Source organism: Apium graveolens, chromosome 4 (genome assembly GCF_009905375.1).
Source record: "Apium graveolens cultivar Ventura chromosome 4, ASM990537v1, whole genome shotgun sequence".
Taxonomy (NCBI): Eukaryota; Viridiplantae; Streptophyta; class Magnoliopsida; order Apiales; family Apiaceae; genus Apium; species Apium graveolens.
The window spans coordinates 254669603-254695161 of record NC_133650.1 but is presented as its reverse complement, the minus strand read 5'-3'; the positions used below and the strand labels follow the sequence as shown (position 1 = coordinate 254695161).

The following is a 25559-nucleotide window of genomic DNA, read 5'->3' as shown; positions in this document are numbered from 1 at the left end:
CCTTATAGGAACATCCATGGTGAACATATTGTGCCTAAGGATGAACCAGTAGAATGGGAGAACATACCAATTCCTGACTTCTATTTTCCAATCCTTAACAAGCCAAAGAGAACAAAGTCAAGAGCAGTCAAGAAAGTGAAGTTGTCACCTCTCAAATCCAAATCTCTAGTCAAAGCTCAATCTAAAGCCAATAAGGGAGATTACATGTACTTGTGTGACATCAAAGAATTTTCTGATCTAAACCTCTATGTAGATGAACTAGATGAAGTGAGAGGAATTGATGCATACAGAAACCTACCTGAAAGGTTAGTGTTCAAGTACAAAGGAGGAAATGAGATTCAGTGGCCACTTCACAGGATCCTTCAAGAAAGTCAAGCTGTACTGATTAAAGTTTATTCATCCTTCAAGAAGAACTTTGGGTTCAACATTACTGTAAGAAGATTGGTACTGAAGAAGATTGAAGAGCTAAGGAGTGTTAGAGCTAAAGATGCACTCCCAAAGATTCTAATTATCCCTTACACAGGGAGAAGAGTGCATCTAAGGCCCTACTGGCTGATGAAGTTCATGGATGACAAAGGAGTGAGAAGATTTTTCAGATTAGAAGACCAATTGAGCATCTCTAGCAATGAGACTCTTTCGGAAATGCAAGGAAAGCTAAATCTCTCAGAATCTGATGAACTAGAATTCCACAGGCAGCTCCAAAATCAGATTGAGGAAAACAACAGAAAGCTTGGAAAGAGATCCAGACCTTCAAGGAACTAGATAAATCTGCTCAGGCTAGAGGAGCATCTTGAAATTGACTGTGAGCAAAACTTTGTATATTTTGTTATTTGAAGCACTTTTCAGTATTATCTACTTTCTTTTAAAGCTGTATTTTTAGGGTGTTTTGTTATCATCAAGTACCTCTTAATTTATGGCTACAATTCCAGTAGACATAAATTGGGGGAGATTGTTGTGTATATGTTGTGTACTTGATGATTTCATGAACAAAACACCTTGGTAGATTTTACTTAGTGAAATTATGTAGCACTCGACGGATAAGATTTATAGTCCCGATAGATGACTCATTATAGTCCCAACGGATGATGACTTATTATCCATCGAGTGGGTAGCTTATGTAACAATAAGTCTGTAGCACATTTCTGTATACACATTGTTTAGAATCTGTAGTAGTATTTGAGTCATGTTGACTTTAGTTAGATATGCAGAATAGGTTGATTAATTGTACATAGATGATACCTTATAATTCTGTATAAGTGAAATGAAGTCAAGTGCCTGATTGCTACCCGACGGATAAGCAACAATGAATTCGACGGATAAGCAACAATGAATTCGACGGATGATCAACAACTCGACGGATGATCATGAACCCGACGGATAAAGAATTCAAATATCTGTTGATAGTGACAACACAGTCACATGCGTCGAGTGTATGCAAATAGAATGTGGTAGCCTATTCAACTGGGTTTTCGAGAACAAAGAAGCATTGCCATTTCCATGTTATTATGAAGATATTCAAAGATGCTGGAATAGAGTAATGAAGTAGCATTGTAATAGACTAGATAGTTTTTTTTTATTATCCTGTCTCATTACTTTGTAATCTTGGTGATATATAAACCAAGAAGTAGCAACTACAGAAGAACAAGAGATACAAGCAGAGAAACATTTGTAAGCAGAATTCTTAGCATTTCTCTGTACTCTAAGTTGTTCAACTTTTGTAAGCAGTTGTGAGCATTTTGCACACAGGGTTCTCTCAATATATAATATATATCTCTGGTGGAATCATTCAAATCCACCAGAAAGTTTTTAAAGACTCTTGTTTTTAATTACTTGTGTTTTGATTCATTTAAGTAACTATTCCGCATTGTGCTAATCAATTCACACTTATATATATATATATTCGAGTTAGAACATTTTTATTTTGAGAAAAAGTTTCAAGAATTCCATTCAACCCCCCTTCTGTAATTCTTGTCATATTGTTAAAGGACTAACATATAGTCCTCTATTAGTAATGAAGGAGGTATGCTCCTGATCAGGGCCGTACATGGGAATTTGATTATAACCGGAGTATGCATCCATAAAGCTTAACAAGGCATGCCCTGCCATCGCGTCAACCAACTGATCAATTCGTGGGAGCGGAAAACTATCCTTTGGGCAAGATTTTTTGAGATCTGTAAAATCTACACACGTCCTCCACTTCCCATTTGGTTTTTTCACAAGCACCGAATTTGCAAGCCATTCGGGGTAAAAAGATTCTTTAATCAAACCAACTTCCAACAGTCGATCTACTAGCTCCTTTAATGATATCGCCCTTTCTCCGCTCATTGGGCGACACTTTTATCGTACGCCCGTGGAATTAGAAAAGATGTTCAATCGATGACACATTACCCCTGGGTGAATTCCGACAATGTCTGAATGACTCCATGCAAAAATGTCAAGATTTTTGATTAAAAAATGGGTGAGCCTTTCTCTCATCTCATAACTTAGTTGAGATCCCACCTTAAAAACCTTGCTTGGGTCATCTTTATCGACTGGAACAGATATTGTGTCTTCGGCCGACCCCGTTTTCTCGACAGACATAGGGATCCTGGGATCCAGATCAAAATCAAAGTCCCCGGGGGTCCTCGACTTCCATTCCTACATTCGAGGGCGCATTCCTATATGTGTGAGCATTCACCTCAGGACAAGGCATGGCTTTATGCATTGCAGGTACTGAGGACGCGTCCTCAATTGAAGGAGCATTATTCTCTATAAACACGGAGGGCACGTCCTTCTTTCGAGGAGCATCAACCTCTTGTTCATCTTCACTTTCCAAGGGTGCGTCCTCTCTTTGAGGAGCATCCACCTTGGGGTTACTTTCCAGGCTTTGTAAAATTTCACTCCTTCCTTCCAACTTTTCTCCGTTAACCTCCTTCCGCATAATTTCTTCTGTTTGATTCACCATGATTTCCTCCACACTGCGGATCCTCGAAATATTTCCCAATGCCAAAGCAGGGGTCTTGGTGACATAAGTTTCTTCTTCCTCTAGATCTTCCACAAAATAATGGGCATGAACCTCTCCATTTGGTTTTGCCTGAATGTCCGCCACGTCTTCAAATGGAAGACCTTTTCCCTCATACATCTTCCTACGAAATTCTTTAACAGCCTTGTGATAGCAGTCGCGTGATTCGTATTGCGATCCTCTCAGACTACCCACTTTGTTAGGCGTTGGGAACTTTATCATCAAATGATGTATCGAGGTTATTACCTGAACGCTCGCAACTAAGGTCTGCCGACCAATATGTTGTGCGCGGAGTCCTGATCCAGAACTTTGAAGTCTATCATTTGAGTGACAGACAGAGCTCCTTCCCCAAGTGTGACAGGAAGCCTAACCGAACCCATAACTCTTACTGCCTCTCCAGTAAAACCGTAGACGTGTGCATCTTCAAAATTCATGTCACTATCCAGAAAACCCAATTTCTTGTACGTACTGTAATACAGGATATTCACAGAGCTCCCATTGTCTAAGAAGACTCGATGCACGTTCATTGCCCCAATAAGCATAGTTATTACCAACGCGTCGTTATGGGGATGATGTACCTATTTTGACTCTCTCTCCCTGAACATAATATCAGCAGATTCCCCTTTGAATATTTTTGGAGGTCTATCTTCCAAGCTACGAACGTTGGTGAGTGGTGGGTGTCATGCCTCTCTTGCATTTCTTTCCAACGCCCGATTTCTATCACCAACAAATGGATGTCCTCCGACGACTGCCCGAATACTTCTAGCGCTTTGGAACTTAACCTCTGCTGGCTTTTCAATATCCTCTGCCTGTGTGGGATGCCTTTCATCTTTCCCCTTGTCATCGCTTCCATTGCGTCATTTTACCTTGCCAATCCACTCTCCCAGGTATCCAGCCTTGATCAATTCTTCAATTTCATCTTTTAGGTGACGACACTCGTGGTGTCATGGCCGGTAGACTCATGGTAATCGCAATATTTTTTCTTGCCTCTACTCTGCCATGAAGTCAAACGGTCTGGTTTCTTGAAGATTCCTCTATTCTTATTCACCTCAAAGATGTGATCAATGGATGCCGCCAATGGATTGTAATTGATCACCCTCTTTTCATAGTTTGACGGTGGACTCCACTCTCTCCGCACGTTCACGACGTTCACCCTATTAGGGCTTCGGGCATTCCGCCGATAATCTGGACTCACGGACCTGTCTCTCCTCTTAGCTCGCCCCTTGGAGTTGTGGGTATTATCATTCTTCTTTGTCTCGACAAGTGATTGCTCAATCACTTTGAAGGATTCCACCTGCGCAAGTACATCAGCTAACGACACAGGGTCCTTTCCTTGCAGGTGTTTCTAAAAATCCGTTCCCACGCGCAGACCAGCCATAAGAAGTATTTTCAGTGTCTCATCAGTCGTGCCTCTCACCAAGGTAGACTCTGTATTGAACCTTTTGAAGTATGAGGTCAAGCTTTCCTCTTCCTTCTGTTTCACATTGGCCAGTGTGGTAACATGTGGCGTATACTTCACCGCAGCCTGGAACTGAGTTAGAAACAAGGTTTTCATCTGTTCCCAAGATGTGATCACCCCCGAACCAAGTTTTTGGAACCACTGTTGAGCACCCTCTCTAAAGGTGGCCGCCAGAAGGCGGCATCGTGCCAAGTCAGGTACCTGATATACATCCATCTCAATATTGAAATGCCCCAAGAATTCCACGGGGTCGGAGTTTCCATGAAAACGCAAGTCATTAGTTGTATTCCTGTATCCTGCAGGCAGCTGCGCTTCCCTCACAACAGCAGAAAAAGGGGATGGAGCTTGTGCAGTTATTGTTACCCTACCTCCTTCAAGATGGTTGAGCAACCTCTTAAGATCATTCACATTAAACATCCCTACTCCAGGAATGGTTTGAACGCTGAGTTGTTGGGGTTGCTCCACAACTTGTTGTTGTTCCCCTTGGTTACCCCCCGGGTGTACCAGTGGATCTCGTCGCCCCTCGCCCTGAGGTTGCGGCTGTGGTATGTTGCCATCTTGATTTTGAAAATTCCCTTGCGCACGAGGTTCCTCCTGACTGCGTCTCGGTATCTCATCATTATTTTGCAACCTTTCTTGAATTTGCACACCGTCCTGGTCATGAGGACGCGTCTTAGATCCATTTCCTGTAGCACTATGGGAAGCTACAGGAACAATGATGGGGGCTTCTTCAATGGAGGGCGCGCCATCTCTTCTCTCATTGTATGGCTCCCTTCCACGCTGGTATCTCATCCTTCCTTGTCCATTCCTTTGATAGCCTCGACCATAATTTACGAACCTTCCACGTGGAGGGGCACGCTCGTGTTCGCGGTCTCGCGCCCTATCATCTCTTGGATATATAGGGGCACACGCGTTGAATCACGGGGCCTTGCTTCTCCACCGTGTTCCTCCTTTTTCCATTCTAGCAACAACATCCTCAAATCATCATCTTCCAACCTTATGTCAAGTCTCCTCTTTAGGGTTGAAAAATCTCTTCTTTCCTCATCTTGACTCTGAATATTTTCTGCACGATGACGATCGTCCATCGTACGCCCAGACCTATGCGGATACGGGACAACCTGATTGTTGGTGCGAGGCCTCTCTCTTCCGTCAGTGTCCTCATCAATAAGTTCTACAATAGGCTCTACATCATAAGAATATTTCAAGCTCCGCGGGGTAATTCGCGGGTTCCCTCCGCTGGCTTGAACACGAGCATCCGGGGCATCTCCCTCAATCGCGGGTGCTTTCCCCACGGCGTGGCCACGGTGGGGTAAACGACGACCCCTCCTTGTTCTGTGACGCTGCACCGTACTCAGCCTTGAGTGAAAGTTGTTTAGAGTATCTCCCATACTGTACAACTTCTCCAAGATATCAGCGTTGCTGATGAGAACTGGAGGTGTTCCTCCCACATCTGGAGCTCTCGGAGGATCTGCCATGTTTCTGGGCACGTAGGGTTCATGGAGAGTGTAGCCTCCCTCGCCCTCTTATTCAGATCTGCTATCACTTCCATCATAAGAACTTTCATCATGATTGTAAGACATCGTTTCCTCCCAAGATTATGATCCTAATCAGAGCCCCTCCTTCGAGCGCCAATTTGTTGACGGAAGAATCTGGTAACAACAAAGTTTGAGGTTTCTCTCCGAAATTAAGATTTATGACGGTGGTTCTTCGCCGGAAAATCAAGCGGTGTGTGGTGGTTTGTGGTTGTTTTAGGCTGAGATTGATCAGAGTAGTGGTGGCTCCCTTATTAGCTCTCAACTTCTTACCCCTCTCAATATGCCTACGTACCTTTTATATAGGGATCAAGCCTGACGTAGTTCTTGGGGAACAAGAAATCTAATGGGCTTAGACTTCTTATTCCTAGGCCTGGTAGAAGCCCATTCAGAATCCATCTTACGCTAGCTTTAAGAATGTCCAACTATGAGGCCCAACCGTAAAGGCCCAAGTCTCGTCCGTAATCATAGGACTTCACAGATAATGCATCTCCCTGCGCAAGGATATCACTCCGCTACAGCTATCTCCCTTAATTTACGGACGCAGGTATAGCGACGGTTCACCCCAAATACCGGACACATCCCTGTCCCCCGAATGAGGATAACCCACCAGATAGCAGGACAGGTGATCCCAAGCTCTTGGGTGCAAAGTGCAGGATGACTCCAAAGTTTTCCAACGAGGACACCCGTTGAATACAAGAACAGAGTTCCCAAAATACACACTAGAGTTAACCCTGCATCCCCAACGAGGACACCCGTTGAATACAGGAGGAGACCTTCAGTCATCAGGCATACCCCTGGAGGCCTTCAAGCTTTTCACGGACATCCCCCTCCTCGACCGTCTCAAGGAGGAAATTCTTCAAAGAGTACCTGCAACAAATATGTTAGTAGAAATAACCCTCCATTGCTCCTTTCCATGCATGCATTACCCCCAGCTCACTCTTGAAAACACATCTCCCCATCACAGGACGCGTCCTACGACACTAGGCGCATCCTACGACACTAGGCGCGTCCTGACCTCCATAAAAGCTTGTATGACATTCCCTACATACAAGGCGCGTCCTACCTCGTAGGCGCGTACCTCAAACTTCTTTGCCATAAAACCATCCTTCCTCACCATGGTGGACGCGTCCTAGGCATCATGGACGCGTCTTGATGCCCTCTTTTGCAACGCAACGCTGAATTTGACTTTCATTAACCTGTGTTTGACCCGCATTGATCAAATGCTAAATTTTGGGTATAACAGTTACATCCGAGGAAGGGCCAAATTACACTACATATTTTTTACAGCGAAAATTATAAAATATAAAATAAAATCCTAAGAAAAGTATATCTCAAGCCGACATTAAAATCACTTATTTTCAGATTGTATGCTTAGATTAAAACAACTACTCAAAGTTATAAAATTAGATGCAGATATGATAAGGAAGATAACAGATTAAATTGAGTTCTCGGAAAGGGGACTAGCAATGTTATTTTGATGAATGAAGAATGACTAGTGTTACCACACAAGTTTTGTTTAAGTGAAGTTTTAAGTTCAAGCAAGAGAATGCACAAGTCACAATTTCTTTCTACAAATGCAAAATTTAACTTGGAACTTAAGTAAAAGACATTAAAAATTACACATGCCCCAAATTCAGGGAGGGCCCAAACCCAGATCTAGTAGTGCCTCTGCCACCGAGTAAATTGATATATAGTGTTCAATTGAGTTAAGTGACCCACTCTCGTGAAAGCAAAGCACAAGATCCCCATTTAAGTTTTTACAACCACCACAACCTACAATAAGCAGAAGCATTTGCAAATTCACCCAGGAGGAGATACTCGCCACCATGGATGATGATAATATAAGAAACTAACAATGTGACGCTTCCCCAGGATATAATTCACTATGAGATACACACCTCCCACCATAATATTTACTACATTACCGCCTACTTGCCTCCCACCAAAATATTTACTACATTGCCGCCTTGTTTGCAAGTCCTGCTATTCTCGCTTCTCCACCTCTGCTTTCGTGAATCTTCCCTATCAACAAAACCACACCGAAAAAAGAAGAAAATCTTCTTATAATTTTGTTTAGTTCCATTAATGGTTTAGCAGCTGTCTTGCCTTACTGGAAAAGAATTTTGTTTGTGGAACCCAGTCAGTTCAAGTTTTTTTCTATGCCTCCATCTCACCATCATCCTACCAAGGATCAGTGTCACACTTTTTTAGAGGGTTTTGTTGGGATCCTTGCAAAATAATTACAAGGTCTTGCTATTGTGCTATGATTCTTTGACTTCAATTCCTTCCTAACAAGTTATTTTACTCCTCAATTCTACTAATTAGTCTACACTCCTTATCCCTGCTTTTTCAAACATCTGAATAGTTATTGCCAAATCAGCCTGGTTTACTTTATGAAGTTAGAGTCAAACATCTGTTCCATTGCCAAACTACTCACATTGTTGGAAAATATGGGTATAAGTCCCATATTGGTAAGTCATATTTTTTGAGCATTATGACTAAAAGATGTGTGAGATATGATGATATTCTCTTAATAATGGAAATTATTATTTTCCATTAGAATTTGGCTCAAATATTATGGCATAAATTAATTTGATTTTGTTTCAGATTAATTGATATGGTGTATGTCTTGATATATTTAATCTGATTCTGTTTCAAATTATTTATGGAATAGAGTAGCTTGCAAGTATTACACCGATTTCATAATTAATGATATTTAATTATGGAAAAGAGTAGCGCACAAGTCTATCTACACCTATATAAACACCTCTAAGGCGTTAGGGTTAGACACCAAAAACATATTCGCCTTTAAACACAAAACTCTCTCTCTCTCTCTCGGTGATAGTTTTGTACCCGTTCAAGCTCGCTGAAGGTGCTCGTTATCCGTAACGCCGCCGCTACCTCGTTTTATCCTGGGAGGCTATCGACTCGCACATACGGTGAGAGGCGAAATAGCTTTAAGGGGACAGTTTCAACTGGACTCGAGGATCTCTCTTCTGTTTATATCCTTTCTTCCTCCGTTTGATTTCGTTTACTCACGCACACATTTGTTCGATTATATGTATTAATCGCAGATTGTATTCACAATCTTAAAGCTATTTATTTTATATACATCTGTGACTGATACATCTGTATCTGCTTGTTTTGTTGAGTAACAGATCGATGGAGAACCAAACTGTGAACGATTCGATGAACATGACGGCTGATCCCAACGCACAGATCACTGGATCTGATGGGGTTCACCAGCAGCCGATTAACCCTAACGCACGGATCGTATGATCTGATGGGGGTCAAACGCCTGTTGGACATGTGCCTTCGGGACATGTGCCTGTGGGACACACTGTCATTGGACAGTTTAGTGTTCCTCTTGGACAGATATCGGCAGGATTCACTCCTCCGATCATACCTGCGGTGCCTACTGGTGTGCATACACCTGTAGTACAGACGCACGTACCATCTGTTCCACCTGTGGTGTCTACTGCACCTGTTATGCAAACTGTGTCTGCTGCACATGCTGAAAAACTTGAGAAGTTCAACGGAACGAACTTCAAACGTTGGCAACAAAAGATGCACTTTTATCTGACCACATTGCATATGGATCGCTTCCTTAAGGAAGAACCACCGTTTCTCACTGCTGAGAGTAACATGCAGACTGTGTATGCTGCTGATGCTTGGAAGCACTCCGACTACATATGTCGGAACTATGTGTTAAATTGTTTGTCTGACTCGTTGTATAACGTATACAGCGCGAAGCCAACAGCTAAGGTCTTATGAGAGTCACTTGACCATAAGTATAAAACCGAGGACGCTGGGGCAAAGAAGTGGATTGTTGGCCGCTTTCTTGATTATAAGATGGCAGACTCTAAGACTGTGGTCAGTCAGGTGCAGGAACTGCAGGTGATCATTCATGACATTCATGCTGAGGGAATGGTCATAAGTGAGTCTTTCCAAGTTGCTGCTGTTATTGAAAAGCTTCCACCTGGATGGAAAGATTTTAAGAACTACCTTAAGCACAAGCGAAAGGAGATGTCTATGGAGGATCTTATTGTTAGACTTCGTATTGAAGAAGACAACAGAGGGTCCAAGAAGAAAGTTAATGTTGCCACTGAGAAGGCAAACATGGTGGAGCACGCTCAAAGCTCCAAGCCCAAGAAGACTAATTCTAGTAAAGGGGCAAAGCTGGCACCCAAAGGAGGGATTTCGAAGTCGAAATTTCAGGGGAAGTGCTACAACTGTGATAAAGTTGGTCATAGGTCTTCTGACTGCAAGAAGCCCAAGAAGCCCAATAAGAAGAAAGAAGCAAACATGGTAGAGAATATTTCCAAGGATATGGGTGATATAGACCTCTATGCTACGGTCTCTGAAGTGAATCTGGTCGGTTCTAATCCACGTGAATGGTGGATTGATACTGGTGCTACTAGGCATGTTTGCTCAGACAAGGCGATTTTCTCTAGCCTCAAAGCTTCTGATACTGGTGAGAAGCTCTACATGGGGAATTCAGCAACTTCTACCATTGAGGGTGAAGGCACGGTGATCCTGAAGATGACCTCTGGGAAGAATCTGACTTTGAAGAATGTACTTTATGTGCCTGATATTCGCAAGAACCTTGTGTCTGGTTCTCTGTTGAGTAAGCATGGCTTTCGCATTGTAATAGAGTCAGATAAAGTAATTTTGTCTAAGAGTGGTATGTTTGTAGGTAAGGGTTATTTAACCGATGGGCTTTTTAAGCTCAATGTAATGTCCGTTAAGGACGATAATGAAATGAAGAATTCTTCTGCTTACTTGCTTGAGTCTCCTAATTTATGGCATGCTAGATTAGGACATGTAAATTATGACACTTTACGACGTTTAAGTGCAAAAGAATACATACCTAAACTTACTATCGATTCAAAACATAAGTGTGAGACTTGTGTTGAGGCAAAATTAACGAGATCATCATTTAAACGTGTGGAAAGGAACACCAAAGTGCTAGACCTAATACATAGCGACATATGTGATTTAAAATTCGCTCCAACAAGAGGAGGAAACAAGTATCTTATTACATTCATTGATGATTGTACAAAATACTGCTATGTATATTTGTTGAAAAGCAAAGACGAAGCTATAGATAAGTTTAAAATCTATAAGGAAGAAGTTGAGACACAACAGACTGAGAAAATCAAAGCGATACGAAGTGATCGTGGAGGTGAATATGTTGAACCATTTGGAGAATTCTGTTCACAACATGGTATAATCCATGAGGTCACTGCACCATACTCCCCTCAGTCAAATGGTATGGCTGAAAGGAAGAATCGTACTCTGAAAGAAATGATGAATGCGATGTTGTTAAGCTCTGGGCTTCCACAATCGATGTGGGGAGAAGCCATCTTAAGCGCAAATAATATTTTAAATATTACGATGAGCAAGAATAAGGATGTAAGTCCTTATGAAATGTGGAAGAAAAAGAAACCAAGTTACCAACACCTGAAAGTGTGGGGGTGCCTTGCAAAGGTACTGATCCCTACACCGAAGAAGGTGAAGATAGGTCCTAAAACTGTGGATTGTATCTTCATCGGATATCCTCCACACAGCACTGCATATCAGTTTTTTGTTCATGAATCCAAGATTCCTGATATTCAAAAGAATACCATTATGGAATCAAGGAATGCCTCATTCTTTGAGACGATGTTTCCCTGTAATCGAGGAAACCAACAACCTACGACGTCTAAACGATCTCATGAGTCTGTAGATGACGATAATGAGAGTGACGAAAGTGAAGACAAAAATGTGGGGTAGTGAGAAGGAGCAAAAGACAACGAACGGAGAAATCTTATGGGTCTGATTTTATGACCTATTTGCTCGAAGAAGGTGACCCAAAAACTTATAAGGAGGCGGTTACCTCACCTGATGGGCCTATGTGGAAAGAGGCCATCAAGAATGAAGTTGATTCAATTATGCAAAATCATACTTGGGAATTAGTGGACGTGCCAACTGGTTGCAAACCATTAGGTAGCAAGTGGGTTTTCAAGAAGAAGTTGAAAACTGATGGCACTATTGATAAGTATAAGGCCAGACTTGTAATTAAAGGATACAAGCAACAAAAAGGCCTTGATTACTTTGATACATATTCTCCTGTAACGAGAATAACGTCCATAAGGATGATGTTTGCTATTGCTGCAATGCGTAATCTAACTGTACATCAAATGGATGTGAAAACAGCCTTCCTAAATGGGGACATAGATGAGGAAATCTATATGGAACAACCCGAAGGGTTTGTTATCCCAGGACAAGAAAGGAAAGTTTGTAGATTGGTGAAATCATTGTATAGTTTGAAACAAGCGCCTATGAAATGGCATGAAAAATTTGATGAGGTCGTGCTGGCCAATGGCTTCAAAATCAATGAATGTGATAGCTGTGCCTATTACAAGGATAACGAGAACAGCTATGTCAAGGAGAATGACAATGGCTATGTCATGATGACGCTATATGTAGATGATCTACTTATTGCCGGAAGCAATGATAAAGTGATCAAATCTACCAAGGACATGTTGAAATCAAGATTCGAAATGAAAGACATGGGACTAGCAAATGTAATTCTAGGAATTCAAATTTCTAGAACATCAAAGGGTCTCGCATTAAGTCAACCACATTATGTTGACAAGATCCTTGAGAAGTTTCTTAAGGATGACTTTGAGAAAGCTAGGACACCTGTGGATATGACTTTGCACCTATCCAAGAACAAAGGTGTAGCTGTTTCCCAATTGGAATACTCGAGGATAATTGGTAGTCTGATGTACCTCATGAGTTGTACAAGACCAGACATTGCATACTCAATTAGCAAGTTGAGTAGGTTTACGAGTAATCCGGGAGCTGATCACTGGAAAGCGATCATAAGGGTACTAAGGTACTTGAGGGGAACTCGAGACTATGGACTGCACTATGGCAGATACCCAGCAGTATTAGAAGGATATACTGACGCAAATTGGATATCTAGCAAGAAAGCACTTAAGTCTACGAGTGGCTATGTGTTTACATTAGATGGAGCGGCAATATCATGGAAATCCTCAAAACAAACGGTGATAACTCATTCCACGATGGAAGCTGAGTTTGTGGCATTAGATAAATGCGCCGAAGAGGCTGAATATCTACGTCAGTTTCTGGAGGATATTCCAAGATGGCCAAAGCCTGTAACTGCAATAGGGATTCACTGTGATAGTCAATCCGCTATTGGCAGAGCACAGAGCACGATGTATAATGGAAAGTCTCGTCATATACGACGACGACACAGTTCCATTAGACAATTGATCTCAACCGAAATTATCACTGTTGACTATATACCGTCAAAAGATAATATCGCGGATCCACTAACCAAAGGGTTATCAAGAGAAGTGGTTGAGAAATCATCGAGAGGGATGGGCCTTAAGCCTATTGCTTAACGGCATCATGGTGGACACCCAACCATTGCTAACTGGAGATCCCAAGAACTTGGTTCAATGGGACAACTAAATCATGATGACCAAATCACTGTGGGGGTAACCCCTGGCCTGTTCCTATGATGAGGAAACAGTGAGACCCGTAAGGTACGAGGTTAAGCTTTGATCTTTTAATGATCTTTGATGAATACATGGAGCTCAGGAGTGAACGCATGGAATTCAGTTGAGTAAACGCGGGTTACTCTATAAGATAAAGATCACCTATATGGGAGAGAAGTGGGGCCGCTTCAAAGGAGAATTGCGAGGCACAATTCTTTAGAAACTTCTGCAGAACCAGGACGATGTTCCATGGCCAAAATGGACATACTCATGAGAGTTGAACGAGTCAGAAACGATATAGTGATAAGTATATCATCGTTTACACAAACGGTCGAACAGTTCAAGGACAAGCACGTCTACTGTCTACCAGTAAAGTCGGTATGCTTACTCGAGCGAAGGTTCAAGGAGCATTCTCTACCTATCGTATGCTATATCTGATCGAAGAAACTATCACCAAGTCAAACTCCGTGTCTGTCTGTCTGTCTGGTGTGTGCTACTAAGATCACCAATCTCAACCATGTGGGGGATTGTTGGAAAATATGGGTATAAGTCCCGTATTGGTAAGTCATATTTTTTGAGCATTATGACTAAAAGATGTGTGAGATATGATGATATTCTCTTAATAATGGAAATTATTATTTTCCATTAGAATTTGGCTCAAATATTATGGCATAAATTAATTTGATTTTGTTTCAGATTAATTGATATGGTGTATGTCTTGATATATTTAATCTGATTCTGTTTCAGATTATTTATGGAATAGAGTAGCTTGCGAGTATTACACCGATTTCATAATTAATAATATTTAATTATGGAAAAGAGTAGCGCACAAGTCTATCTACACCTATATAAACACCTCTAAGGCGTTAGGGTTAGACACCAAAAACATATTCGCTTTTAAACACAAAACTCTCTCTCTCGGTGATAGTTTCGTACCCGTTCAAGCTCGCTGAAGGTGCTCGTTATCCGTAACGCCGCCGCTACCTCGTTTTATCCTGGGAGGCTATCGACTCGCACATACGGTGAGAGGCGAAATAGCTTTAAGGAGACAGTTTCAACTGGACTCGAGAATCTCTCTTCTGTTTATATCCTTTCTTCCTCCGTTTGATTTCGTTTACTCACGCACACATTTGTTCGATTATATATATTAATCGCAGATTGTATTCACACACATCACATGTACAGAAGACGAAAACACTAACCAAGTTAACGCATCAAATATGCACACTTTGAAGTCTATTAAATCAATTTATCTGCATCTAACCAAGAGCATAAATTTTAAAGTCTTTCAGGAAAAAATTGCAAAATCACATATGAAATGTAATGCACATATATAGCTTATGTAAATAGGATGTTGTCGATGGATTTTAAATAAGAAGAGAAACAAATGAAGAGATATTAAATCCAGCAGCAAATACTAACAGGGAACAGACTACAAAGCCTGCTTAAATGTTAAAGCTTCGAATTTTAATGAGTTTAAAACAGAGATCACTAGAAATGTCTTCCTATGCTAATACAACACCAATTAAAAGATCTAAGATTAAAGGGCAGCACGCAAGCTTACAGTCAAGTAATGAAGGAATTAGGTTGTTCGATATTTATATTAGCATCTCTTCTGTTTCTTTGACTTTCTGTCAGCCAACGTGAAGTCATCATCTGATTCATTGTCAGAATCTTCATCATTCTTTCGCTTCTTGGACGGTTTTGAAGAACCTTTCGCCTCTGGAGTCTTCTTTTTTGGTGTGGGGGGGGATGGGGAGGATGATATTATTTTTTTCTTCATAGGAACAGATCCACCACTTTTCTTTACATTGACGACTTTTTTCATAGGTGAACCTAGTTTCTGTTGCTGACTCCTTTTCAGCTTCTTCTCATAAACTTTCTTTGCCTCTTCCTTGGGTAGCAGACCATACTCCATCATCCTGTCATACATTCAAAATAGGAAAAACATCAACTCACATATGTTATATTGGTGATTGAATATAAACATGGATGCCAAACATGATTATACATGGATGCAGAGACACACACACACACAAACATATTGATAATAGAATGGTCTTCTAATCTCAACTGCAATCTCAGCTTTACCAGAGCTGACACAGCTTAACTCTTTAAAAAAGACTAAAGGTCACAAGAGTCTACTTTATATTTCACGAAAATATAAAAGAAGTGCGAGTCAGGAAGGAGGTTGAGACTCTAGAATTCTTAGTTCCTACCTAACTCGCCAAGAATTGCCATTTCTAAGATTTTGGATTCTAGTCTATTGTGAGATTAACTTTATATAAATTGACCACACTCGGTACACGAGGAAAGGGGTTGTCCTCATGTGACATCCCATGATTGTAATTCGAGTATAGACTGGACCGCAGCAATTAAGATTGACCCAAGGACAGATTAAAAGGCCGCAACATGGTAGATTATACAGTAGAACCAAAACTTTTATTTCTATGGAACTACACCTAAGCAAGAATGTAGAAAAAAACATGGCATCTATAATGGTAAACAGAATTCAGGTTTGGCCTTGGCCAGAAACCATGTAAAATTTAATCAGAACAAAGAACATAGGATATAACCAATATATCCTTCATCCAAGGGAGTTGCTCGTTTTCAAATTATTTATTTTCTTCATCTACTTTACTAAATTTAGAATACTGGATTCATTTTCTGTTTATACTCCAGCTGGTGGGTGTTTATTATTATTATTATTATTATTTGGGGGGGGGGGAGTAGCTTCCACAGAGAAAAGTTCGAACTTAAATTATATAAATATTGCTATCCTATAGGTAAAGTTAACTTCTTTTTTTATAAACCATGAAGTGTAAACTTAAGGGAACAAGTAGGAAATCTAAAATGATTGACATTGGAAAATAGAAGGGCAAGAAAAAAAAGTTACTTCAATACAAAATACCAGAAATGTTAATTAATAGTCAAAAAGAAGAAAACTTGACAATTTAAATAAAGGGTAGAGGTCAAGAAGAGGGGGGAATCCTACATCATTTTGGAGTCCTCCACGTGGCATTTAACACGTCACCGCAATAACTTTCATTTTTCAGTGGGAGCAGATCCTATCTTCCAGAAAGACTATCAGCTAGGAAATTTGGTGTGATGGAAGCAGGATGTATAGTTTACGACCCCCCCCCCATATTTTCTCTGTTAAAGTTGCTGGACGGTTTAGGCTGTTGGAATTCTTAATAAAATATTAATGTTCTTGGTCAAAGTTGTCAATTTGATGGTTTGAGAAGTTGCTACATATTTTCTTCTTCTTTTGTTGTAATGGTCAATCGTAGATTACACACCCTACCTCCACCGAGGATCAAACCCTCGATTACCTCTTGTTACCAAGTAAAGAGAGGCATCTATTACACTATGGTACAGTGCTAGGGATATAGACAGATCGTATTAATAAATTTTTCAGTAATGATGACAAGGTCAGGTTAGGATAATACTACTACTAATAGTAGCTCAGGGCATCTGGCCATTTTAAAACAAGGTTAAATTAGGTAATATAAGATAAATTAGTCAAGCAAGTGGAAAGAAAAATCTGCATAAAATTTTAACTGATATTGAAATAGTTATTTGTTTATAGGGTACAATAGTTATTATAATCAACAAGGAAATGCAAATAATATAGTAAATGACAAATTAATAATTATTAAATTAATATAGATCCCTAGCACCAAACCATCGAGAAAAAAAATTATGCAAAAAAAAGTAGTAAATGATCGAGAGACTAGTGCTAGACCCAGGTCACACAAAAACACGACAATAATTAGATTTCATAACATAGGTAATCTGGTACCGCACAGTCCTGGGACAATGTTTTTAGCATTTTCTCTCTGAATTTATGTATCAAGAATACTACTCAGAAACAGCAAAACAAGGGAAAGGGATAACAGTGCCAAGCATGCATGTGTTTGGATTTGGGACAGGAGGGGGGGGGTTATGGTTACTATATAGAATTACGAATGTCAGTAGGTGGAATATTGTCTTTTCCATGTAAGTTCTAAACTGTATCTACTTGGTTTTCTAATTGTCGAACTGCTAAAACGATACCAAGTCCAGCTCTTGTCATGGGGTCAGATTTTCAACCCTGAATTTTCTGATCCGTGCGACCTACTTGATCGCCCCAACGCCCAAGTAGTCAGCCTTCTTGAGAGGTTGTCGCCCAGCAACCCCCAACAATCCCAATATAGTGTATATAACTATGAAACCCACGCACAACCAAGATTCGATCGTGTGCTCTAGTGTGTCTAATTACCAAGCAAATGCAAAAACACAACAGATTTACGAGCCTGAATGCCCAACCTTTTATTGACCAACAATATAAGGATACAACCCCAAGATATGCTTACAGACTTTTCCTACTGCCTAGCATATAGTACAAGTGCAGAATACAATAAGAACTTGTACAGAATTCTACTTAGATTACATTCAGAAAATGCCTATCTATATATACAAGAGCCTGGTCCCGGCCCCCAACAGCCACAACAGCCCCAACTGCTGGCAGTTACTAGCAGTTCCAGAATTCAAATGCCTTCAAATTCGAATTTCCCACCAAGTCTTGAACCCCAACTGCAAGTTAGTTATCTTAGCATCCCACTAGTGCATATCCCAACAAATATACACAGATATATATATATATATATCACATATATATATCAGCCCCCATATGCCACACATGTGCCCACTTTTGACTTGCCCCTTGGTCATTTTTGGACTCCAAGCTAAACTCCCAGCTCACTGTTGCCCACACATAAATCATCCAACCATATCCAACTCGAGTCGCCATAGTTCCCAATCTGAGTCCCCGCCTGGCGACTAGTCCGTGTCGCCGACTGACGCCTAATCAGAGTCGCCGCCTGGCGACTATTCCGTGTCGCCGCCTGGTGACGCTCGGTCCCAATTTCACTTGGCTGCCTCGTGAATCCGAATCCAGAATTCCAATCCAGTCTAAGGGTCTTACAAACCCTCCCACAGCTCCTGAGTTTGATGTCCTCATCAAATCCTCAACAATTCTGAGAAGTCCATTTCTCCAAGTAGCAAAACCAACGCCCATGAACCAAGGCTGCAAATCCGTCTGCGGTTCCTTCCACTGCCAAACCCAACCAGCTACCATAAGTTGATCAGATTAACCTCCACAATTTCCCCCCTTTCGTCACCAAAACCTGATGACTATGTGTAGACGCCCAGTCGCCCACCCTTCTGACTTAAGTTCCAGCAGCGCCTCCAACCCTTGAGACATTGACTTAGGCCCAACCAGAAAATTACCAAGTTCGTTGTCCTGTAGAGATGAGTCGCCAACCTGTGATCCAATTTCACAAACCATGTCGCCGACCAAAATCTGAACAGCCCCCAACTTCTTTATTTTCTTTTTACCCTTATCAATCTGCATAGGAACAACTTTCACAAAACATGGACATGCATCATCCATGATCATAATCCCACCATCATAACGCAAACATAATAGCGCTACTAGTCATCCTAAAGAAGTCCATACCTAGGATGCAATCAAAATCATCTAAGGCAATAATATGAAACATAAAGTTACCTTGCCAATCACCAAGAGTCAAGCCAACATTCGCAGTACCACCAATTTTCTGCACCTCAGCATTAGCCATCTTAATCTGATTTGAACTTGGTTCCAGCTTTAGCCCAAGTTCTGCAGCACAATCCAATCCAATGAAACTGTTTGTGGTAGCCGTGTCTACCATAGCCATGACTGCCTTCCCATTCACTAGGGCCTTGACATACATAAGTCCATCACCCTCCACGGATTTTTCAGTCCTTAGTGCAACCAAACACATAGGATTCACCCTCACTTGAACTCCATCATTTCCCTCATTATTTTCCTCATTCTCTTCATCAACACGAAGAGCCTTTAGTCTCTCTTTCTTGGGACATTGTCTTGCAAAATGTGGCCCTCCACATATGAAGCACCCCTTGTCGCCAACACCTTGAGACTGCCTATTATCCTTGGCATCACCGTTGCCATTTTTTCTGTCATTCTTCTTGTTTCTGTCCTCACCCTTGTGATTCTTGCCATCGTTTTTACCCCTTTCAGCGTCATGAGAACTAGCCTGCTTGTAATCAACCAAACCATTAGCAGCGGCGATAGGAGTCGGCAAGTCCTTCACAGCTTGTCGCCTCAATTCTGCCTGCGCCCAAGGATTAAATCCAGCCAAGAAATTGAACAGCTTATTCTCATCCGACATGTTCTTTATATCCAACAAAGAACTGAATTCTTTAACATATCTCGAACAAATCCCGTTTGTTTGAGAGTTCTTAAAATCTCCCTAGCAAGCCAAGAAGCATTAAGTGGCAGAAATTGCTCCTTAAGTTCCCTCTTCAATGCCTCAAACGTGGTTATCTTCGGCCTGTCCACACTCCCATCACCATCAGTACGAGCCCGCCACCACAATTTTGCATCGCTAACCAAGTACATACTTGTGATTGAAACTTGCTCCGCAACATCAATATGGGCAGCCATAAAATACTGCTCCATGTCCCATCAGAAATTTTCCAGATCCTTGGCGACCCTCGCCCCATCATAAGGTTTCGGCTCCAAAATTTTCAACTTTGAGTGGCCCTCCCTTCCACTCGACGCACCAGCGATAGCAGCCCGCTTCACCAGCACCAGTTCATCACGCAACGCCTGAATTTGGGCATCATAACCCTCCTTCATAACCCTCATAAGATCATCAACCGTGGTCTTGAATTCATCCGGGCACTCCCTTAGAACCTAAACCTGATTCGCTATAGGATTCTCTTTTGTTGACAAAGGCACCCCCGGAAAATCTTCAAGCCTACCCAATCTTTCTCCCATAGAATTTCCACCAGCCATGATGTTGAATCCACGAATCTATCAACGCAGCTCTGATACCACTTGTTACGGGGTCAGATTTTCAACCCTGAATTTTCTGATCCGTGCGGCCTACTTGATCCCCAAAGCCCAAGTAGTCAGCCTTCTCGAGAGGTTGTCGCCCAGCAACCCCCAACAATCCCAACACAGTGTATATAACTATGAAACCCAAGCACAACCAAGATCCGATCGTGTGTGCTAGTGTGTCTAATTACCAAGCAAATGCAAAGATACAACAGATTTACGGCCTGAATGCCCAACCTTTTATTGACCAACAATATAAGGATACAACCCCAAAATATGCTTACAGACTTTGCCTACTGCCTAGCATATAGTACAAGTGCAGAATACAATAAAAACTTGTACATAATTCTACTTAGATTACATTCAGAAAATGCCTATCTATATATACAAGAGCCTGGTCCCGGCCCTCAGCAGCCACAACAACACCAATAGCCCCAACTGCTGGCAGTTACTAGCAGTTCCAGAATTTAAATGCCTTCAAATTTGAATTTCCCACCAAGTCTTGAGCCCCAACTGCAAGTTAGTTATCTCAGCATCCCACTAGTGCATATCCCAGCAAATATACATATATATATATATATATCACATATATAAATCAGCCCCCATGTGCCACACATGTGCCCACTTTTGACTTGCCCCTTGGTCATTTTTGGACTCCAAGCTAAGCTCCCAGCTCACTGTTTCCCACACATAAATCAGCCAACCATATCCAACTCGAGTCGCCATAGTTCCCAATATGAGTCGCCGCCTGGCAACTAGTCCGTGTCGCCGCCTGGCGCCTATTAGAGTCACCGCCTGGCGCCTATTAGAGTCGCCGCCTGGCGACTAGTCCGTGTCGCCGCATGGCGACTAATCCGTGTCGCCGCCTGGTGACGCTCGGTCCCAATTTCACTTGGTTGCCTCGTGAATCCGAACCCAGAATTTCAATCTAGTCCAAGGGTTTGTTATTTTCACTTCAGTGCAGCTGCACTCGCAATTATTGAATTCACTAGCTTCCTTTAATTCCTGCTATTCTAGATGCCTATTTGTTCTGTATCCACAAAAGGGGGCTTTCATATAACCTACGTTCACATAGAACCTTCTATTTATGACATATGAGTAGCGAATCAGATTCAGTATAGTCCAAAATAGGCAAACGCCGTGATATTAATACTTGTGTGTAGTTAACTTATCTATTTGTAAAGACCAATTACACTCAAAGGTTGTAAATCCAACTCCAAAGATGTTTCATATTGGAAGCTTCACGTTTGGATGGTTGATTATATTCACTTCTGTGGGAACATTGACAAACATAATCGATGAGAGCTCTGTTGAATCCAAACCACCCTCCCACCCTCCTAAAATCTTTAAAAGCAACTCATTTTTTTACATAAATTATCCTACTAATTAACCCGTATGTTATTCACTTTAAGTTTTGTGCAAAACAGACAACGAAAGAGGCTTCATAAAGCAGGTAAGGCTTTGATTATATTTTATTTAAAGAACTAAGAATAGTTCGAAGAAGCATCGATACTTCTGATGTTGAACCTATATTCAAGTTTATCCTAAATTATTACAAAAGAACCAACACATCTATGTGTTTAAAGCATCAGCTATATATTTGGCCGCAAAAAGAAGATATCTAACCAGTTTCATTATGAAGACCATAGAACACTATGCAAAGATAAAAAAAAATTATGGTTTCAAAAACAATGCCCTGGCCCTACTTCCGAGGGGAATATAAGTGGTATTATTAAATTCAAAACCTTATTAGTCGGTACAGATCCTAATGGTTACTATAGTCAATAAGGAAACGCAAGTAGTATATGACAAATTAATAACTACTATTAAATGAATATAGATCCCCAACATCAAAGCATTGAGAAAAACTCTTATATAAAAAGAAGAATATTGAGAGATAGACCCAGAACCAGGTCATATAAAAAAAGACGACAATAATTAATTACCATAACGTAAGTCTTATCTGGTTACGCACAATCCTGGGACAGAGTTTTTAGCATTTTCTCTGCTCTGACTTTGAGTAACAAGAGTGCTACTCAGAATCGGTAAAATAGAGGAAAGAGATAAAAGTGCCAAGTATGCATGTGATCGGATTTGGGACAGGAGGGGGGAGGCTTCCATGGTTACTAAATAAAATTTATGAACGTCCGTGGGGTGGAAATATTGTCTTTACTAGGTTTTCGAGTTGGAGAACCACTAAAACAACTATATCAAGGACAGGTCATTAGTTTGATTATTTTCACTTCAGACTCTTCAGTGCAGTTGCACATGCAATTATTGAGTTAACACGCTTCCTCTAATTCCTATTCAAGATGCCTATTTTATCTATATCCACACAAGGGGGTTTTCATATTACCTGTGTTAACATAGAACTTCTATTTATGACATTAATAGTGAATCAGATTAAGCATAGTCCAAAATAGTCAAACGTGGTGATATTAAGACTTGTGCGTAGGTTACTCATCGATTCGTAAAGATCAATAACACTGCAAGGGTTGTCAATCTAACCCTAAAGTTGGTTGATATTGTAAGCCTCAAGGTTAACTCTATTCAGTTCTGTAGGAACACTGACAAATAGTTTATGAGAGTTTTGTTGAATCCGATTCAACCCTTCCAGGTCTAGTAAAATATTTAAAAATGGCTCATTTTTTCCACAAACTGTCCTACTTATTTACTCACATGTTATTTAGTTTTAGTTTTTCTGCAAAAACAGATAACGACAGAGGCTTCCTATAGCTAGTAATGTGTTGAGCATGTTTTATTGAAAAAACTAAAAATAGTTTCGAAGAAGCATTGATACTTCTGATGTTGAACCTATATTCAAGTTTGTCCTAAATTATTACAAAAGAACTAACACATGACACATCTATGGTTTAAAGCTTCGGCTATATAAAAGAAGATCTCCAACCAGTTTCATTATGAAGGCCATAGAACACAATGCAAAGATAGAGAAAGATTATGGTTTCAAACAATCCCTTGGCACTACTTCCGAGCAGAATATAAGTGGTATGTTTGTCTTGGTCCCTAGATTAATAGCCAAGAAAACAACATGATAGTGTTGTGGTTAAGAAAAAAGATCTAGGGTTTATTTATCAGTGTCACATAAATCGGCTCAACACCGAAATATCTTTGTACAAACTAAATATCACATCAATACATATCCAAGGAACTAACTAGGTCACTTATCAAGCAAATCATAAGACAACAAGAATAAAAACCCCCACCTTTATATCAAACCATTAAATTAGTGTCAGTATAAAATATGATAAAAAATTCGGAGCAAAACTGCTTACCAGAACGCCGCCATTTCACTGTTAGGCACCTGCTCATACAACGACTCATAGAATATCCTCAATGGGTCTCTCTGAAAAATTCAAAACACAAATAACCCAAAAATGAACAAAAATCATCCTCATAAAAATCTTAAACAGTACAATTATACTTAAAAATCAAGAAAATCATACTTCCTCGGGCGGGTCTCGTCTCTGTCCAGGCAAATCATACTCCTTCTTAACCTTTTTATTCCCATTCTGCTCAGCACTTTTACCCACACTTCTCTTTTCCTCCTTAACATTCTTCTTCTTCTACATTACAACATACATTCAAATTAAACAAATCCAAAAAAACCCAAATTAATAAAAACACACACAAAGTTCAAAAACCAAACCTTTGCATCAATCTTTTTTTTAGCAGAAGTCTCTCTAGATGGCTCATTCTTGACCTTACTCAAAGCCTTCTTAACAATGGGCTTCTCAAAATCATCATCTTCATCAATGCTTTCTTCTTTCTTGACCTTAGATTCTTGGGGTTTCTTGGATTGAGCTCCTTTAGTTGAATTACTTGTTGGTTTCTTTTTGTTCTTTAAGAGAGAACCAAGAAACTTCTCATCATCATTATCTTCTTCTTGTTCAATTTTTTCTTTCTTTAGAGGCTTCTTAACATCATCTTTAGAACAAGACATTGTTGAATTGGTAAATGTAAGTGGAGGTTGAAGACACAGAGAAGTGGAGATGAGAGAGAGTGAGAGGGTTGGCGTATTTGTAGCAACCTGGTTTCCAACGTTGTTTTCAGTTATCAGGATGTTGGGTTTGTGTTTTGTAGTGGGCTTTCGTAAGGCCTAATGGAAAACAAGGATGGATTTAATTAATACTGGCCATAACCTGTGTTATGTACGGCTATTTTTAATTTTTTTTTTATTATTTTTATTTTAACATTCTCTTATTTGAATTTTTTAAAAAGAATAGTATATTCAAATATATATATCTAAATTGATTTTAAAATAAAAATATTTTTAGACCGGTTCAAATAAATAAGAACATAGATCGAGTTCAAGTAAATAAGTTTTATGGGGCTAAGTAAATAAGTTTTAAAAAAGTGTAATTTAGACTTGTCCAAATAAATAGGCAGTACATATGTTATGTAAGTAGAGTTTTATTTATAATAGTTAAGTATATTTGAGTTAAAAAAATAAATAAATAAGTTATTCAAATAATTCTAAAATTAATACATATATTATCAAGTCCAAGAATAACCGGACAAATCTTGTAATTTTGCAATTTTAAAAATTGAAAAATTCTTGGATTAAATTTTTTAGTCAATGTCTTGACACCTTTGTTAATCTACGTGGTTATTAGATTATATATTATTAGATTGCATAAGTTATGCACTGTCTTGATTCTTGGGTTATAAAACTTGGATGTCAGCGAAAGACTAAGCTTAGAGTTCTTTTTCGGCAGAAAGTTTGTATTATTGTTGTGGTAAATCGGAAGTGACTGGACCCTAAGTAGGACTCGTGTTCGTATTGATTATATTTTTTTTATACATATTTTTGAACTTCAAATTTTTAGAAGGTCTGAGTTTTTTTTGGAAGGTGTTAACCAACTGATCAAACAAAATCATGTTTGGCATAAAATGGTCTCATTAATTAGTTCAATTCTCCTTTATGATTTATTTGGATAAAAAATGAATCTTGTCTCATTAGTTCGATTTTCCTTTACGATTCATTTGGATAAAAATGAATCTTTGTAAAAAATCTAAATCTCTGATACGATTCGTTGACGTTACATAAATAACATATTTTACTGCTCATCTATTTAAGGTAGAAAAATATTTTTGATTCTTCATCACTTACATTTGTTGTTTGCCACGAAAGGAAATGATTTTGTTA

The 25559-nt window shown here is 40.0% G+C and overlaps 1 protein-coding gene across 1 annotated transcript; it reads right to left on the bottom strand.

Moving 5' to 3' along the window:
* Nucleotides 1-14900: 14900 nt before the first annotated feature.
* Nucleotides 14901-24498, bottom strand: LOC141720836 (uncharacterized). The gene is made up of 4 exons (XM_074523473.1): nt 24060-24498; nt 23857-23976; nt 23686-23756; nt 14901-15428 (listed from the first exon to the last, which is right to left on the bottom strand). Exons 1-4 carry the CDS (start codon nt 24351-24353, stop codon nt 15110-15112), a joined length of 804 nt encoding a protein of 267 aa, XP_074379574.1. The 5' UTR covers nt 24354-24498; the 3' UTR covers nt 14901-15109.
* Nucleotides 24499-25559: the final 1061 nt, after the last annotated feature.

What these genes read in the sequence shown, in the direction of transcription:
- LOC141720836 (XM_074523473.1), bottom strand. Translation starts at nt 24,353, where the DNA reads ATGTCTTGTTCTAAAGATGATGTTAAGAAGCCTCTAAAGAAAGAAAAA. An exon ending in GACGAGACCCGCCCGAGGAA is followed by an intron (nt 23,757 to 23,856) that starts GTATGATTTTCT and finishes TGAATTTTTCAG; the next exon opens with AGAGACCCATTGAGGATATT. An exon ending in AGTGAAATGGCGGCGTTCTG is followed by an intron (nt 15,429 to 23,685) that starts GTAAGCAGTTTT and finishes AATGTATGACAG; the next exon opens with GATGATGGAGTATGGTCTGC.